Here is a 19,218-nt window from a genome sequence, read left to right on the forward strand (position 1 = left end):
TTTTTTGGGGGTTCTGAGTGTGAGAGCCGTCCCTCATTTTAATTTTGGGAAGTGTGTAGTCTGGTTTTAGGGGTTAGCCGTCTTGCAAGCCGTGTACCAAGTCTGTTATTTTGGTGGTGCCAGATTCAAGGCTGTGCGGGCTGCATCAAGTCTGTCAGTGGTAAGTTGTGAGGGATTGGATTTATGCAATTTTCTCAGGGAAGAAAATTCCCTTTCCAGCTTGTTTATGTCTGCCTTATGGGCCTTTCGCAGTCTGGAAGATATCTGGATTAGTAGACCTCTGATGGTGGCCTTGTGTACAGCCCAAAGCGTCGAGGGGGAGATCCCGTCCACGTCATTTATGAGGAAATAGTCCTGTATATGTTTTTCTATTTCTCAAGCTTGGGTGTGGGGCTGGAGGCATTCAGTCTCCAGTGATACCCTGTGCGTGGGGTCGCACCCCCCAGTAGGGAAAGGAGAACGAGGGAATGGTCTGACAAAGCAGCGTCCCTAATGACCGACCGTTGAGCCAGCGGAATATGTTGTTGGAGAATAAAAAAAAGGTTGATTCTTGCAAAGGTTTGGTGTGGGCTAGAGTAATGTGTAGTCCCGAGCCCTGGGATTAAGTTCCCTCCAAATATCTACGAAGCCGTAATTATATAATTGCCTGGCAACTTTTAGACTCTGCTTGGTCGGGTGAACCAGATTCCTCCCTGGGGGACGCGTTTTGTCAGTTCCAGAGTCAAAGGCTAAGTTAGAGTCACCTCCGTAAATGACCACACCTTCCGTAAGCGGAGTTAAGGTTCGGAACAGAGTTTGGAAAAAAACGCGTTTGTCCCTTGTTTGGTGCATAGTTTGAAATAAGAGTGTAGATTTGTTCGTCCATGAGAATTTTTATGCGTAAGAATCTGCCCCCTGGGTCCCTGAATTCGTAAACCAAGGAGAACTGTACCCTACCCGAAAAGAACAGTCCCACACCTTTGGTTTTGTTGTCAGAGTTAGCTAAAAAAAAATCTGGGGAATTTGGCGTGAATGAAGGAGGGCTGGTAAGATTTAGGGAAATGTGTTTCCTGTAGGAACAAGATATCTATTTTTTGAGCGTGATAATGCTGGAAAATGCTGGAAAATCTTTTTCCGCTTCACCAGGGAATTAATACCCTGTACATTATGGGAGGCTATGCGAAGGGCAGGGTTTAGAGGAGGTGGGTTAGCCATGGAGGTAAGGGAGCGGAGGCAGGAGATCCCCGATCACCTGCCTTCGTGCTAGTTGCCAACTGCAGAGTCAGGAAAGCAAGTGGGAGCTGCCATGCTTCTCTTCGTGCATCATGGGTGAGAGAGACCCCTTTGGGAGCTGTAAAAAAGAAAGTCAAGGTAAAGAGAAAAGGGATAGTGAGAAGAAAGAACCATAGAAGAAGAACGGTCCTGAGGAGGGGGTGAAGACAGAGTCACCCCACCTGAGGAAACAATCATTGTTTTCCACACTAAGGAGGAATCACCCAAACCAGGGGAGGCCAGACCCCAAAGGTCAGTCTCGCCCAGTGTGGAATGAGTGCGCGGGAGGCTCGCCCCAACCCCCGCAACACCAACAAATTTGCTAGCAGTATCCAAATAACTGAACACCTATGCCAGACAATCAGGGAAACTAGTGAACTAGCTATGATATATGCCTGAAGTAGAGGCTTGTAAGTAAACAATATAAAGGGCAATCTAACAAACCATAGTAACACGATAACAGTGCCCATGAGTCCCCAAAAATGGCCCCCGTATGGGAGACCAGTGCTAACTGCCCCAAAAAATAATTGGGGGGTGGGGGAGGGGAGAAAAAAACGGGGGGGGGGTATTAAAGTCAAATCCTTACACCGGTATAGCAGCGTTTCATGTCCATTTTCTTCTGTAGTTTTCAAAAAAAAGGGGGGGGGAGTGTGGAGAGGGGTAAGGTGAGGGGGAGTGGCGGATGACCCAAAAGAGATATGGACTATCATCGGAGAGGAGTAGCCCTGGGGCCGAACATGATAGTCCAGGAGCGAGTCAAAAAGGCCTATCATGGGATAAAAAAAAGGGGGGGAGGAGGTTTTGAACTGGCACTGAAGCCGCGGGTCACGGAGGGACCTGACCCAAAAATGGTGTCAAGAAGAATGAAACCGGTGCAGAAGTTCTCTCAAAATCAGGGAGGGAGACCATCTTTAGGTTTCTTGTGCCTGGCTGAAATCCAGAGGGAGGTGAGAGGGCTAGATGGTGGTGGTCGTTTGAACATCCCCGATGAGGAGATCTGCATGGGGGAAGGTGGATCCTTGGGAATGAGGCTGAGCTTTCGGAGCAGAAGTTCCCCTTCTTGGAGTGATGTGAAGCGGAAAGGTTTACCGTTGAAGTCAAATTTCAGACCAAACGGGAACAGCCACCAGTACTTGATATTTTTCTGTGTCAGAGCTGTCAGCATAGATTTGTATCTGATGACCCATAAGTTGTAGCTGGGGCGAAGTCCGGGCCCTGCTCATGACCTCCTCCTTGACGCTGAAGTAGTGTGGTTTGACCACTATATCACGCGGTAGGCCATCTTGGCAGGGGGGACCTAGGGCTCTGTGAGCTCGGTCCAGCTCAAATCTGTGGGCTCTGATGTCAGGGTTGAGGGTCTTGAGTGAATTAACTGCTTCCTGGATGTCTGTCACAGACTCAGGCAGACCCCTGATACGGAAATTAAGTCGCCTGGACCTGTTTTCCAAATCATTGATTTTGGCCAATGCCCCTTCAAGTTGATCGTGCAATTCCTGAAATCGATCAGAATTCTGGTTCACCCGATGAATTGTGGCATCCATTTTGAGTTCAATACTTTCAATTCGGGTGCCCAGCATTTGGAGATCAGTTTTTATGTCAGAAGTAATTCTGGATGCTGTCTGAGCTAGTCCACTGTCGAGCATTTCAGCAAATTTAGAAAATAAAAGTGACAAGTCCTGTGGCTTAGTTGACTGGGATGGCTGAGGGATAAGTTGGGCTGCCTCCTGAAAAGCAGTGCCTGGATGAGTGATCCCCTGAAGGGGAAAGCCCCTGTATGTCCTCCAGAGTTTGGTTCAGCGGTGACACTGTGGTGGCAGGGGATAAGGGACCTCCATGGGGTAGTGGCAAATGACCCCCTCCGCATACCTCCTCATGAAGCCTGTAACGCCAGGGAAAGGAGCCTGTGTGGGCCTCGTGAGGCGGCCACTCCGCCGCCATCTTGGACATTTTGTTCGCTCCCGGGAGGCCTGCAAAACGGGTGCCCAGCCCTCTCCTTGCTGTCCCTCTGTGCATCGGAGTGTGCCCCTATGTCGGCGGGCACCTCCGCTATCAGTTTTATGGCTGTAGCTGGCAGTGTTCAGCCGATAGGTGTGCGGGCGGGATGGAGCGATGCGGAGCCCTGTGTTCACGCGGCCATTACAGGGTGCCGCACATGCGCACCTCTGAAAGTCCTGAATTCTTACATGAAGGTTCCACCATTCAAAATGGAGTCATTGGAAACAATCATGTCAGTTGTGGACTCGGGGGACTGGATGGTTTCCATCGATCTGGCGGTTGCGCGTCTTGTTTCCATAGACGCATCTTGCCATCGCTTTCTCAGGATTTCCGTGGAAGGCTCTCATTTTCAATGTCTCCCATTCGGTCTCTGCACGACTCTGAGAATGTTCTCAAAGCTACTGTCTGCTGTCGTCGTGACTCTCAGGCTCATGGGAGTGCAAATATTCCATTATCTAGACAACATGCTACTTCTGGGTCCATCAAATGAGCTCCGTCTACTTCATGTGAATTTCACCTGCAAAACACTAGCTCGTTTTGGTTGGTTGTTAAACGTTCAGAAGAGCCAGATGCATCCGACCTAAATGTTGGAGTATTTAAGAGTACAGTTCAACACGGATCAGAGTGGTGGTTCTCTTCCTCAGAGGAAGGTCCAGGAGATCCAGTCTTAGACAAAAGCAGTGATAGCCAGGCCTTCTATGATGGTGAAGAAATGCATGCAGTATCTGGTGGTTCTATCAGCCACAGTTCCAGTAGTCCTGTGGGTCAGGTAGCGCAGAGGGAGGTTTCAATGTAACTTTCTTCTTCAGTGGGATCGTCACTCCTTATTCCAGAATATCTGCCAATTCCGATAGTCTGGTCCCTGGTTTGGTGTTCAGTAGCTTGCAGTCTTTCCCGCGGAGTTTCATTGAAGGCCTATGAACCAATAATCGACAAATGCCAGTCTGGCAGGTTGTGGGGGACACTGCCTGGGACAGCAGGTTCAAGGCCAATGGAACTTTTGTGGGGCGAAGTGTTTAAATTTCCTGGGATTGGATGCTGTCAGACACGCTCTTAGTATTTCAACCTATGTTGCGAGGTCGAGCTGTCAAGATTCTTTGGACAACAACTATGGTGCCTTATGTGTCTCAAGGGGGCACAAGAAGTCGCCCTCTCCTTCAGGTGGCACGTCAATCTTTCTATGCGCAGAGAAGAATCTCAGCTCTCTTACAGCATCTTATCTCCCAGGAAAGAAAAAAAGAGAACTGCGCTAACCTCAGATTCCCAAAGTGAATGGGATATGTGTGTGTGCTAAACCCACAATATAAACCTTAGTATCTTAATGTCTCTAAGGCCACCTCAAAAAAATAGTGCATACAATTATATATACAAATATGTAAAATTAATACAAAATAAGACACAAGTGCGTGTCAATGATGTGAATCACCCAAACACAGCACAGATTGTATAGATCTCTGTGAATATACCCCTAAGAATAAAATTTTTTTTTTTTTTTCTAAAACATGCCCCAAAACTGAAAAAGTGCATGAAATAAATTACCAAGAAAAATATTTTAAAAGCTCTATGTAATGTCCATATGATTATATGACAAATTATTGCTGTAAAGTGTCCATATGATAAATAAACACCAGTGAAGAAATCTTCATATGAATAGCCGAATTGGAAGTGCACAAATTAGTAATCTTCTCCAGGAGTATAATGTGCTTTTCCCATCACCAAATAAATAAATTGGCTCCTTACCAGATCCGAGCGACCCCCTGTTACAGAGGGTCACCACAGGCAAAAACAATCAAAGGATATCCGGGTAGCAGTTCCCCCTCAGGCGATCCCAAATCTTTCACACAATGGGGCTATGGCTGTTGCTCCACATGTCACTCCCAACTCAACGTGGTATCACATAGGGAAAAAAAGGCTCCAGATAGTGTAAAACCAATGATTTTAATTTGCAAGTAACAAACGTATACACTTACATAAGAAACTTTAAAAGCAGGCTCAAAACAGAAGTGTGCGCCGGCCGGACACACGCCAACTAAGAGACCAACCCATCCTTCCTGGTCTAAAACGAACGAACACGACTGGGGTGACGTCGACACGTTTGCACCGCCCTACGCGTTTCGTAATAATTTACGTCGTCCAGGGGCCAAATTTATCTCCCAGGGCCTGAATCAATAGATCTAATGGCATTGGAGGAGAATTTTCAATTGCCTTGCTTCTTCTCCCGGACCTGGAATCCACAGGCATTGGGTCAGGGTGCTCTGTCCGGGTCTTGGCACTTCCCCTTAGTGTATGTGTTGCTGCTGCTTCCTTTGGCTCTCAAAAGGATCACAGCAATAGTAGTCTTACCTTACTGGCTCAGGGAGCCGTGGTTTCCTCCAGCTTGGAGGATAAAGTTGGGCTCGCCAATCCCACTGCCTCCTTGTCAAAATCTCCTCCTGCGGAGTGAGGCCTGACACCCGAACCCGAACCGCAGGAGGATGAAGTTAATAACTTGGAAGTGAGAGGGAGGCTTTAACTGGCTTTGGTCTCTCGTTCGGTGTAGTGGAGATATTATTACAGGCTCGTAAGAGGTCCACGAATGTAACCTATCACCAGATCTGGAATACTACAGAAAGGGTTTGGGACCTTGGATCTCCTTCAGTATCTAACATTTTGGAGTTTCTGCAGAGTGGTCTCTAAGGGTTAGCTTATAATTCCCTGAAGGGTCAAATCCCCACTTTGTCGGCTATGTCGTGTACAAGATATGCTCTACATCCGTTGGTGATCCGATTTTTAGGGGCAGCCATACAAATCAGAGATCCCAAAAGAGGACTTAACACTATTCTTGGGAACATGGCTGGTTCCTCCGTTTGATCAAGCCTTCTAGTGTTCATTTATTTTAACAGTTTTTTGTTTTTTACTAGCCGATGCCTCGGCCAGAAGAGTCTCTGAGTTGTGCACCTGCTCATCTAAAGAACCAATATTGTTTGGTGCTCCCAAACAAGATAGTCCTTAGGCCGATGCCAAGCTTACTACCTAAGGTTGCCATATCCTTTCATATGAACTGGGAGGTCATTCTCCCAGCCTTTCCGGCGGATACAGCTGATGATGAGTGGAGTAGGTTAGACCTGGTGTCTGCGGTTTCAACCTACCTGACATGGACCAAAAGCAGATCGGCCATAGTTTTTCCCAATGGGGCCTAAAAGGGTATGCAGGCAACATCCAGAGTTGTGTCTTCCTGATTTGTCAAAGACCATACATATTGCATACAAAACGCTGGGCCTTCCTCCTCTTTCAGAGATCAAAGCACATTTGACGAGGGGTATGGCAGAATCCTGGGCAGCATATGCAAAGGTTGAATCTGAGGTAGTTTTCAGAGCAGCAAGCTGAGTAGCATTACATTCCCTCTGCTCCTGTGTTATTCTGCATTGCTTATTAGAAAACTGAGGACTCACAGGGTGAGGTTGGGTTATAGATGGAGCGCTCACAGGGCATGTCCTGAGAGCTTTTCTAGTGTCCAATCACCTGAAAGGACCATCCTATAACCCAGGATCTATAAATATCAAGCCAGTGTTCTGTACTGGACACCAAGAGTGAATAACGCAAGTTTAGAAATATGACCGCTTTTGTACTCCACTGAGAAATGTGTGACACATGCAAGGCCTCAAAGTAGGGGTTGAAATATGGTGTGGTTTGGCAATCTTAGTCCAATGGTCTCTTAAGCATAGGCCTTTCCAGATTATCCCTGTCCTTTCCTTACACAATGGTTTGAGTATAAAATCTATAATTTTGAAATACTTTAGGGTTATGTGGAGTAGGAAATGCCAGGTTACGTGTCGAATTTTAAGGAAAATCATAATTTTATGAAGTTTACATGGCCCATGAACCCTAAGGGCAGTTTTTTTTTCTTTTTTAATTTTGCCATTTTTATAACACTGATCATTTAGCATTGCTTTACATATTTTACATTCACATCAGTCCCTTTCCACAAGGAGCTTACAATCTAAGCTCCCTACCTAACAGACATACATACACACACACCAGGGCCAATTTGGACAAGTGGCAATTGAATCTACCAGCAGGTCTTTGGAGTGTGGAAGAAAACTGGAGTTCCCAGAGTAAACCCATGCTAGCACAGGGAGAACGTGTAAAACCCCATGCAGGTAGTGTCCTGTTTGGAATCTAATCCTAGGACCCTAGCACTGCAAGGAAGAAGTGCTAACCACTTAGCTACTGTCCTGCCCTTTACAACTGTATTTACAGTTGTAAGGGGTTCCATGAATATGATGGGGTAATCTAGCAGCTTTTAAAAATTAAGACTACACAGTTTTTTATTATTTATTTTAATTTTAATAAGCAGACGTGAGGTTTTCCCAGTGGGACTTTGCCAATGCCAAAGTATTTTTCACACTTTTTTTTAGCGCTGTAGTTGGAGATAGCCCCTGGTTTTCTAGATAGAATAGTATGTCATCTACATACAAACCAATTTTAACCACATAAAATGGGATTGTAGGCAATACATAGGGTGTGTATCCAATAAAATTGTCTATGGCCCAACTGCTAGAAGAGTGGACAGCAGAAATGCCTCTGTTTTCCCTAGTAAAGGGGAAAGGTTCTGATAACCATCCACTAAGACTAATTTGAGCAATAGGGTTGGAATATTTGGTTTTGAGTCTTTTCAAAACATTGGGGCCAAAGCCAAATTTGTGCAAGGTATTCCACAATAATTTTCACTCCCACTGACTCAAATGTTTTAGTAGCATCTAAGCTTACCACGACTCAGAAGCCCAGAAAGTACATTGTAGATTCATATATGAACGACGTGTTCAGAGTGGTATTCATATCTAACATGAGCACTACTTGGTCAGGATTGTTTAGGATTCTACATAAACCTTTTTAAACCTAGGATTACCATTGATTTTCAACACCTGATCTTCTGATTCATGATTTATTTTACTAGACTTTAATAAACAAATGTACATGCAGTTTAGGTGAACTATTGGTCTGTTCTAAAACCTGTCTAAATTTGTCTCTGCAGAGCACCTCGCTTTCTAATACCAATACTTGTGGAAAAGTTTCCTTATGTCAACAAATCGCCAAGAGTTTTGGTAAGAGTGTTATTTATTTTTTGCATATTTAAAAAAAAAACACTTTTATATATGCAATTCTGTTTTTCTTTAATAAAATTATTTTGTAGGATTGTTGTCTTTCTATTACCTCTGATTTCTGAGTTCCTTTATAAAGGTAGTGAGGTGGTAGGCTTTTTTTAAGTGTAATAAGTATTTAAAGCCCGACACCAGTAAAAAATGTAATTTAAATAGTGGATTACGCTTTAGTTACCTTACTCCTCAGTCTTGATACCAAACACCTCCACTTAATCTACCCTGCAGTGTAATAGATCAAAGCCACAGTTTTCGCCTTTTTATGTGCAGGGTACATGAAACAAAAATAATTTGATTGTTTAGAATAAACAGTGGCAAAAAGACATAGTGCTGAAGTTTACCCAATACAGTATATTGTTAGGATCCAAGGGGTTAACAGGTAGTTGAGACAAGGCAACTTAAAAGGCTTTATTCAGCAGAAAGCAACAGAAAAATTACAGACTTTGTCTTCATGAGTAGTTCAAACAACACCAAAACTCTTCTTTATCAGTATAAGACAGTCCTTTTAAAATAATGCTCAGGGTCCCAGCCACAGCATATAACGTAGCAAAGTCCCAGTTCAGGCAAGCTCAACCAGCAGGTTTGAGTCAGAGGCAACGGACATTCTTCAGCACTGATGGCAAACAGCTATTTCTTAATCGTACATCACAGGACACAGTGCCGTAGTAATTACTATGGGGGTTATAGGCCACCTTCAGGTGATGGACACTGGCACACCCTAAGACAGGAAGTTCACTCCCTATATAACCCCTTCCACTACTGGGAGTACCTCAGTTTTTTCGCCGGTGTCTAAGGTGTTGGTCACGAGTAAAGATGTGCTGTACTGAGCTCCACTGGAGTAATCCTTGCTGGGGCTAGCATGCAGCTGAATTCATTCAAAGTGTCTTTTTAGTCCGAATTGAATGGTACTCGGGCCTCGTCGTGGAAGAAACAAGGTTTAGCCTTCTCTTTTTAGAGAGCTGGACCCCGGGATCCAGTGCTTTTGTTTTTTTCAGCCATAAGTCTTTTTCTGGCGGGTGCTGTTACGGGTCCAGGAGTTTGATCCCCCGATTAAAAGGACTGCACTTTTTTTTTAAAAGAGGAGGGTACGAGGGAACATGGAGTGGGCGTGATTTAGCACGGCGTTGGCGTGCAGCAACGTCCATCGTGGGGTTCATTTTTAAAAGGCTCAATTTTTTTGATGACTGCAGCTGTCGGAGACACACACAAGCTAAAAAGAGGCATGAGTGTTGAGTGTTGAATAGCAGTGGCAGTTGCTGGACTATTTGCTTAAACATTGGATGCAATTTCTTCTGGTAGTCCCTCTTCATTTGTGAATTGGGCTATGGTCAGAAGGGGGGGGGGGTAGAAACACCCCAAAAAAGGGCTTAAAAGGGACTCCTACAAGCTCTAAACACTCTACATTGGCATTTTCCCCTGAGAGGGGTGGCCGATCAGGATAAGCGATCAGGACTATCAAATATTGCAATTGTTTTCAACACTGCAGCCCCTGCCTATTTTACTTAAGAGGGTTTTCCTCAAGCCAGGATGGGATTGGCCAGCAGCTTTAAGGTTGAATATTTGTTTATTGTTACAGTTCAGGTAACATTTTAATACAATAAGAATTGAGAGGGGGGGGGGGGGTACAGAATAAAGAAAATTGGGGAGGGGGGACGGGGTAGGGAGTGCATTGTATACAAGACAACTTATAGGCATCTTAAGAATTCATATATCAAATCATACAGTTATACCCATTCTAGAAGGAGATTCTCATAAGACCTCCCACGCGGCTTCGCCTATCCAAGGACCCTGCCCGGGAGATTCATTCAGTCAAGGAGCATGCAAGCTTATAATGGTAACCTATTCGGCATGGGATGGGTCAACTGTATGTGTGACCTCATGGGTCACACGGGTAGGGAGGGACAAGGTGTAGATAAGGGGAACTCAGCAAGGAAAGTCTATTAGCTTTTCCACCAGGGGATCTGCTCTGAGCCCTCTGGTCTGGGGGACCATGTTGAACGATCTGCCTACGCACCACAGTTGCAAGACCCCCTTCTCACAAAGCCACACTATTGAGAAAGGGGACCGATGAAGAGTGATGGAGCCAGGGATACCAGAGGGACATATACTTATCCCACCTATCAGTTTGTTTGGCGTGTAGTTCTTCCATGAGCATAATATCATTCATGGCATCTGTCCACTTCGTAATCGGGGGGACAACATCCTTTTTCCAGAACTGCGAGATAACGTGACAAGCTGCAGACAGAAAGAACAGGCTCTTTCGGTGCAGGCTCAGCGGTCCTGGGAGTATGGAAAGTAAAGCTATTTGTGGCGTCGGCAGCACAGAGACATCATACAGGTCATTATGAATTTTAAATACCTTGTTCCAAAATGGGCGTACTCGGTCGCAGTCCCACCACACATGGACATATGTGCCCTCTCCTCCGTGGCAACGCCAGCATCTGTCCGAGGTCCCAGGATACATTTTGCTCACCGTGACTGGATCCCTGTACCATCTTGCCAGCAGCTTGTAATTTTTTTCTTATGTGAAACCGGACATGGAAGATTTGTGAGTAATTATGAACGATGTGTTCCATTGTGCCGGGGATATTTCCATTCCGAGGTCTCTGGACCATTTTTGTGTGAAGTTTGGTAGCCTGTTATAAGAATGTAGTTGGATGTCTTTATATATCAGAGATAATGAGTGTTTAGGTGTTCGGGAGAGACCACACATATCCTCAAAAGTTGTGAGAGGTCTATGTACCCACCCAGAGAGATGGAGTGACTTACAGTATTGTGTTATGGTTAGCATGGAGAGCCAGTCTATCTGGTTCAAAGGTTGGGGATCTACAGGTGCCCAAAATAGACCGGTGGAAGCCTGTACATACTGTCTGGCTGTAGGCCACTGGTCCCTAGAGTAAGAACCACATTGTCTCCCCGTGTGAAATGTCGGGCGTGCCGGGTTGTCAAATAGGGGTGATAGTGGGCTTAGATCTGTGGAGATGGAAAGAGAGGTTTGTTTGCGATACCAGAGGGTGAGCGCTGCTATCGTTAATGGGGATAGTCCGGTCATGATGCGAAATTTCACATGATAGCCCCACAGAAGGGCTCTAAGATCAACCTGAGCCATGGTTTGTTTGATTATTGTAGATGGCTTGGTTAGGGCGCGTGGGAACCATTCAAGGAGTCGTGACGAAATGGCCGACAAGTGGTACAACTGAAAGTCCGGGAGACCTATGGGCCCCCCTTGTCTTTAGGAGCACATAAGATTCTATGTTTTAGCCTGGGTGGGTGATTCTGCCAAATAAACCTGACCGCTACGGAATGAAGCGTATGGAAAAAGGCCATGGGAAGGGTTATGTGTAGTGTCTGAAACAAGTACAGCAACTTAGGCAGAATGTCCATTTTCAGTACATTCATACGTCCCCACCAAGATAGTTTGAGGTTATGCCAAGATTCCAGCGAGTGACGGATTTTCGCCAACATAGGGCTGTAATTCAGGGCATAGATGTCTGTAAAATTCCTTGGCATCTCTGTCCCCAAGTACTTAACTGAACGTGGTTGCCATTTAAATGGGAACCTCTTCTTTAATAAAGATACTGTATGTGGCTTTTAGAGATACATTCAAGGCCTCAGTTTTTTGTAATATTCACTTTAAAATTACTGTGCGTTCCAAAGCGGTTAAGTTCTTGTAGTAAAGCCGGGATGCTAGTTAGTGGTTGAGTGATGTAAAGGAGCAGATCATCTGCGTATAATGAAAGTTTGCTGGATTTTGTGGAGGTCGGGATCCCGTGAATGGCAGGATTGGCCCGAATCGCTTGTGCGAGATGTTCAATGAGCGTGAACAGCAGGGGTGACAAGGGGCACCCCTGTCTGGTGCCGTTTCTAATTGTAAATGACCCAGAGGAGTCTCCATTCGCTGTCACCTTTGCAGAGGGATTAGTATATAATGACATCACCTTAGACAGTAGTTTTGGTCCCACCCCTATTTGCACTAGTGTTGCTTGTAGGAAGGACCAATTGACATGATCGAATGCCTTCTCAGCATCGCACGCCAAGAGACACGTAGGGATGTTGTGCTGTTGGGCGTATGAGATAAGATGCAATGTCTTAGTAGTGTTATCGCAAGCCTCACGGTCCAGGATAAAACCAACTTGGTCGCTGTGCACTAGAGATGGCAAGAGAGGGGCTAAATGGGTGGTTAGAATTTTGGCAAAAAGTTTGAGATCGACGTTAAGGAGGGAAATGGGTCTGTAGTTACTGCAACGAGAATGATTTTTACCAAGTTTGGGTAGTACCACTATCTGAGCTTGGAGGATGTGGGAAGATAGGGGGTGAGTATCATCTATTCCCTCAAACGCGTGAGTCATAATAGGAGCTAATTGTTGTGCAAATGTTTTATAAAACTGTGGGGTGTACCCATCCGGACCCTTCCCCTTTTTTAGGCCCTTAATCACAGTCAAGAATTCTGCGGTATTCAGGGGCAGTTCTAGATCGTCAGCTTCCGTAGATGTTATGGCGGGGAGGGCCGTCTCCTGCACATAACCTTGTAAGTCCAACATGGCCGTGGTGGCCTGCGTGTCCCTGATATGCGGTTGGAGATTATAGAGGGAAGAATAATAGTCCCTAAATTCAGAAACGATTTCTGAGTTTGTGTCTTTTTTTTTTGTCCAGTTGAGGAAACTATAAATGGAATATTTTGCCTCTGTTGTCTGGGGTGTAAGATCTTGGCCAAGTGTTTCCCGCACTTGTTCGCTTGTGAGTAATGGATATGGCGGCCTTTGTTTCGAGCTGTAAGCGCCCTGTCAGTAAAAAGTTGCAGTAAGTCGCGTCGGGTGTTGGACAGCTCCGCTAGTATTGCAGGGTCAAGGGATTTTTTATGTGTGGACTCGAGCGTATGGAGTCATTTAAATAAGCGTTTAATGTCCTCTGTACGTGCTCTTTTCAGTCTGGCCCTGTGTTGGATGAAGATCCCCCTAAGCACGCATTTAAGAGTTTCCCATTGATTCATAGTGGAGGTCTCATCGGTAACGTGCGTTCGGACAAATTCAGTGATGGCTGGCGACACCTCTGCAGTACAGACGCTGTTGTTTAGTAGCTTATCGTTTAGTCTCCATGTGGTTCTAAGTGTATGTTGTGGGATGCGACCTAGAGTGACATATACAGGAGAGTGGTCTGACCACAACTTTAAGCCTATGTCACTCCGGGGGTCCAGGTCTAGTAGTGGTTGGGACAAGAATTTATAGTCTATCCTGCTGTAGGAATTGTGAGCTGGGGAGTAATATGTGTAGTCTCTCTCGGAGGGGTGGAAGAGTCACCAGGTGTCCACTAGAGACAAATCCGCTAAGATCGCACACATTTTAGTTAAGGAGGAAGAAGTGATGTGTCTCTTACCGGTAGAGGAATCCAATCCAGGCATGAGGGGAGCATTAAGATCGCCTCCCAGTATTAAGTTGGGTGAGCTGAAGGACCTCAGGCAGGCCACCACGGAGGAGAGGAAGTGGAGCTGATCCTGGTTCGGAAGATAAACATTGACAATAGTTACAATCAGTTGTTGGACGGCAATTTTCAAGAACAAGAATTTCCCCTTGGGGTCTATGTCAACTTCTAATACCTCAGGTGAAAAAGAACTATAGAATGCTAATGACACCCCTTTGGTCCTAGCCGAGGGGTTGGTGCTATGAAACCATGTAGTGTAGTGTTTATCCTGAAGAGTTGGAACAGAATCCGTGCGGAAATGAGTTTCCTGTAGTAGCAGTATTAGTGTTTTAGTCTTGTGAAAATGATGTAATATCTGTCTGCGTTTCTCTGGCGTGTTGAAACCTCTGCAGTTAAGCGAGGATACCTTAAGTTCTATGGGGGTCGCCATGATGAGGTGGGTAGTGTGGTTTGTGGTGGTTGTCTGAAAGATTGGAGAGCCAGAGTAAGTACAACAGAGGGGGAAAAGGAAGGAAGGAAGGTAGGTTAGATAGGAGGGGAGGAGGGTGAGTGCAACTTCGTAGTAAGATGTTGTGCAAATGAGCCTGCTATGCCCTGATACAGGGCATGGGGATAAAATCCACTTGGTTGTTAGAGCTCGTGTGACACGCAACACTATGAAAAGGTTTGGGTGGATGGTACCCTCTAAAGTCCATTTTGGTAGGTCCTCTGAAAAACTAACTGAAATTGTAAATACAGAGTCAGCAAAGTCTCTGCTAGTCCTAAGGGGGGGAACCGTGGGACGTTAACATAGTATCCCGCCCCCGTCTATGTGTAAACGCATAAAAAAACAATAATAATGTATAAAGTTAATACATGAGAATTTCAAGGCAGCATTAATGCATGTGAGGTTAGAAAGCAATGTAGCACCATTCAAGAAGCAGGGAAACATAAACAAACTGAATAACTAGAACCTCTATGTGGTTCAAACTCTGATAAAGTCTGAGCTTCCGAGGTGCGATGCAACAAATACAGTATACACGTTAACCTTTAACATATCTCAGGGATTCGTCGACCAAGTAAAGTTAGGAAACAAGAACCCCACCAGCCGGTGGGTTTGGGGGAGTCTCATCCAGCTGGAGATTTAGAAGTGCGGGAACGGGAGCGCTTCTTAGTAACTATTGTCCATCCAGAAGACAGGGGGAGGCCGGATGTGGCCGAATGAAGAGGCCAGTCTGGGATCCGTATTTGTGGTAGCTCAAAAGTTCCAAGGAAGGTGGGTAGGTCCCCCAGTGTGCGGAAAGTCGCAGAGTTGCCATTCTGGGTTGCGGAGAGCTGAAAAGGGAACCCCCAGCGATACTTTATTTGTTTGGCTTGTAGGGCGTCGGTAACTGGTTTCAGGGCATCAGAAGGGTTTGCCTGAACAGGTCTGTCAGCAACATGATAGGGGTCTCGTTGAACAAGATGGTCTCTTGATGCCGGGCTGCTTGCATAATGTCCGATTTGACATTGAAAAAGTGCACACGGCAAATAACATCTCTAGGATAAGCTGGGTTCGGGTTGCGGGGGCCCAGAGATCTGTGAATGCGATCAATTTCAATCTTAGAGTCTGCAGGTTTGTTAAGCAATTGGTTAAACACCTTAGTGGCTGCCGCAACCAAGTCCTTGTTTTCAACAGACTCCAGTAAGCCGCGCATGCGGATATTATTGCGACGACTCCTGTTTGCCTGGTCGTCCAAACCATAAAATAGCTGCTGGATTTGGTTAGTGTGTTCCTGTAATCTGGAGATCGTTTCCTCCACCGTATGTTCAATATCTTCCAATCTATGCCCGATATCTTTGCAGAGGTCATTCATCTTTCTATCATATGATCTTTCCAGTCTGCTAATATAGGATTCAATGTCCTGCTTAGTGGGGAGGGCTTTGAGATAGGCCTCCATATCCCATCTATCCCTCTGTGCGTGGCCCTGGGGGGATGGGCTCCTGGATTGAGAGGAGCTGCCTCGGGGGGTCCCCGTCTGGGACTTGGGATCTGGGGGAGTGGGGTTGTTCGTCCGCGGACTGTACCTGAGACGCAGTCCGCACCGCATGTGTGGCCCGCGGAGCGGGTCGCCGCCATCTTGGGTGTGGAGGCCGCTCTTTGTCCAGTGCCTTTCCCGGGGAAATAGCTCCCTATTTCGCCCGATTTGGATGTCCCGGAGGAGCGGGGGTTATTGCTGGGTCCCCTCCTGCTCATGTGGAGCTGCGTAGCAGGCTCGGTCCGTGCTGCTGCCGGCGGAGAGAGAGACGGGAACGGGAGCTGGGCGCTTACACGTCCGTCCTTGCCATGCGCTAGGCCACGACCCCTGGCCAGCAGGTTTAACCGCATCCCAGAATGGGATAAAATGTGATTTCCCTCAGGGGACCATGAGAAGGCTGATGGCTCTTCTTCTGACGGGTCAAATGCGGGGGGGATCAGCTTTACAATCTGCAAGATTGATGGTACAATTCTTTCTGAATTTGTCCGCTCCATATTTTTTGCTACTCTTCATTGAGTCTATTGATATGCCCACTTGCTTGTTTGGGTTCACTAAAGCCTCCTCAAGTTGTGCATTCCTTTCATGTCCATTCATTGCAGGAAAGGCTATATATTCTGAGCGGGATCACTCAGATAAAAAATTTTTTCCTCCTATAAAATTTTTACACTTTTCCTATGGTGGAAAAATTCACGAACAGGTGGGAGATACCAGCAATTGTCGCTGCTATATGCTCTGTGAATGAAAGTTTGACCTGTCCAATAGACAATGCTCAAATGCTTAGGAATCCAACAGATAAAACATTGGAAATTCCTATTAAAAAACAAAAAAAACAAACACTTATTTTCTGATGTCTTAAAGTGGAGTTCCACCCCCACCCCCCAAAAAAAGCCATTAATGTGCTTGAAAAAAAAATATGGAAAAATATTTTTTTTTACTTACCTTATAATGCCTGTTGCTATGTGGTTCCTCGTAGTCTGCCTCCTTCAGCGCCTGGGCTCCTAACATCACTTCTCTCGGCACATCATCTGGGACACGTGACAGGTCCCAGATGATTGCGCGGCCAGTCACGGCGTGCACATGTGCAGTAGGTGCCCAGCTGTGAAGCCACGGCAGGGCGCCTACAGTTAAAATGCCGGTGCTGCCAAGCGGAGGGGGAGACGAGCAGGACTTCGTTCCCCGCATCACTGAACCCTGGGACAGGTAAGTGTCTGATTATCAAAAGTCAGCAGCTGCAGTATTTGTAGCTGCTGACTTTTATTTTTTATTTTTTTTATTGGAACGCCGATTTAACCTGCGCTTGCAGCAATTGGTGTATGTCGGTCCTTGAGAGACCAGTCTGAACAGGTGTTCAAGGTTATTCCTGACCAGCAGGCCCAGGATTTAGCTGAGTTACCAGTGGCATTATGTTTGGCAATAGCCACCATGAGAGATTCTATTCTTCAAGCCTTGCTCCTTACATTTGGCTGGTGCATAGGCATAGAATCTTATGGTCAGCCGAAGCGTCATGCAAAGCTCCTGGCTAGTTTTCCTTTTCACCGTGAACGGCTGTTTAGGGACGATTTGGATAAATGCATCCAACATTTTTTTTTTGTGGAAAAGGTATCTATGCTAATTATGCTATTTTGGAAGAGGAGTAAACCTATTTTATTTAAACAAGCTCCTTCTCCAGTACAAGGAGCATCTGCTTCCAAGGTAGTCAACTGCCTCCTCCGTCAAGTTCAAGAAGGAAACTGAAGCCTCCTTATGAGGGGACACCCCTGCTCGCTTGAGTGGGGATTATAGACTTCCGCAGTTCTCAAGGGTCTGGCAGGAAGAGTGTCGGAGCCTGCGGCCGCATTACCCTGAAAGCGCCCGATCTCAGAGGCTAAGCAGGGTCGGGCCTGGTCAGTACCTGGATGGGAGACCTAGGAATGCCAGATGCCTTAGGCTGCAGATGGGTGACTTCCTCCAATAACTTGAGGGTACAAACTTGAGTTCAAAATGTCCCCATCGCCTCGTTTTCTCAGACCAGAGGAAAAGAAGTCTCTCTTTTTCAACCATTGAACTTTTGTCTCAAAAAATTGATCTTGGTGGTTCTTATGCAAGAGCAGGGATTAGTGATTTATTTAAACTTTTTCACGGTACCAAAACCTAATGGGTATGTCAGACCCATTCTAGATCTCAAAGATCTAAACTGGTTTCTGAATATCTGCTCTTTTCATATGGAGTCAATCCGATCAGTGGTCTCTGTCCTACAAGGTGGAGAACTTCTGGCTCAATAGACTTCAGGGATGCATACCTCCCATGTACCTATATTTCCCGCTCACCAAAAAGTTTCAAGGTAGAAAATCTTAGTTATCAGTTTTAGACCTTTCGGTCTAGCTACTGCACCTCGAGTATTTACAAAGGTCTGGCCCCTCCTGTAGCAGGATTAAGGCCCCAAGGTATAACGATTATAGCTTACCTAAACAATCTGCTCTTGCTAGACGAGTAGGTTAGCCTGCTTAGACCAAAGTATGATCTATAGTTAACTACCTGGAATACCAAGGTCGGATTCTCAACCTAGAGAAATACTCCTTAATCTTTCAAGGAGATTGAAATACTTGGATCTGATTATTAATACAGCCCATAAAAGGGTATTCTTGCCCCAGGTGAAGATCAGTGCCATAAAGGAACTGATTCAGACCATCAAAGCAAAGAATAATCCTTCTATTCGACTTTGCATGAGGTTGTTGGGAAAGATTGTGGCTTCTTTCGAGGCCATTCCTTATGCTCAGTCTCATTTGAGGCTGCTGCAAAACAGTATTTTGTTGGCTTGGAACAAGTAGGTCCAAGCTCTAGAATTCCCAATGTGTCTGTCTCCAGGGTGCACCAGAGCCTCAGTTGGTGGTTGATCACCAAGAATCTGCAAAAGGGAAAATCCTACCAGCTACCTGGAAGATGGTAACAGAAGATGCCAGCCTTTTGAGTTGAGGAACAGACCGGGAAGAAGCGGCTGTCCAAAGGAAATAGTCCAGATTAAAAATCATCTTGCCCATCCAACATTCTGGAGATCCGGCAGCGCGCTAGGCCCCGAGGGCCTGGATGTTCAGGTTACGGAATTGTTCTGTCAGGATCCAATCTGACAATACCACAGCAGTGGCCTATTGCAATCAACAAGGGGGCACGACAAGTCATGTGGCATAGAGAGCGGTGAATTGTATCTTAATTTGGCAGAAAACGTTATACCTTGCCTATCAACAGTTCTGGGAATAGAAAATTGGTAGATGGACTACTTTAGTCGCCAGCAGTTGTTCCCAGAGAATGTTCCCTTCACCCCGATATCTTCCTGCCAATATGCCGAAGATGAGGTATCCGAGACGTAGATCTGTTTGTGTCCAGGTTCAACAAGAAATGGATTCAGCAAGTAACTGTTCAGGCTTATGGTTTAAAGTGGAGGA

At 45.8% G+C, this 19,218-nt stretch overlaps 1 protein-coding gene across 8 annotated transcripts in view; it reads left to right on the forward strand.

The window, feature by feature from the left end:
* RRN3 (RNA polymerase I transcription factor RRN3) overlaps nt 1–19,218 on the forward strand; it is an 863,266-nt gene that overhangs the window by 339,105 nt on the left and 504,943 nt on the right. For all 8 annotated transcript variants that reach the window (XM_077448886.1, XM_077448888.1, XM_077448892.1 and 5 more), the window contains one exon: nt 8,261–8,330. In XM_077448886.1, the coding sequence (XP_077305012.1) occupies nt 8,261–8,330 (70 nt within the window). The remainder of the gene's footprint in view (nt 1–8,260; nt 8,331–19,218) is intronic.

This window comes from Lithobates pipiens, unplaced genomic scaffold (genome assembly GCF_037356315.1).
Source record: "Lithobates pipiens isolate NorthernLeopardFrog02 unplaced genomic scaffold, aLitPip1_a1.2 Scaffold_22, whole genome shotgun sequence".
NCBI lineage: Eukaryota > Metazoa > Chordata > Amphibia > Anura > Ranidae > Lithobates > Lithobates pipiens.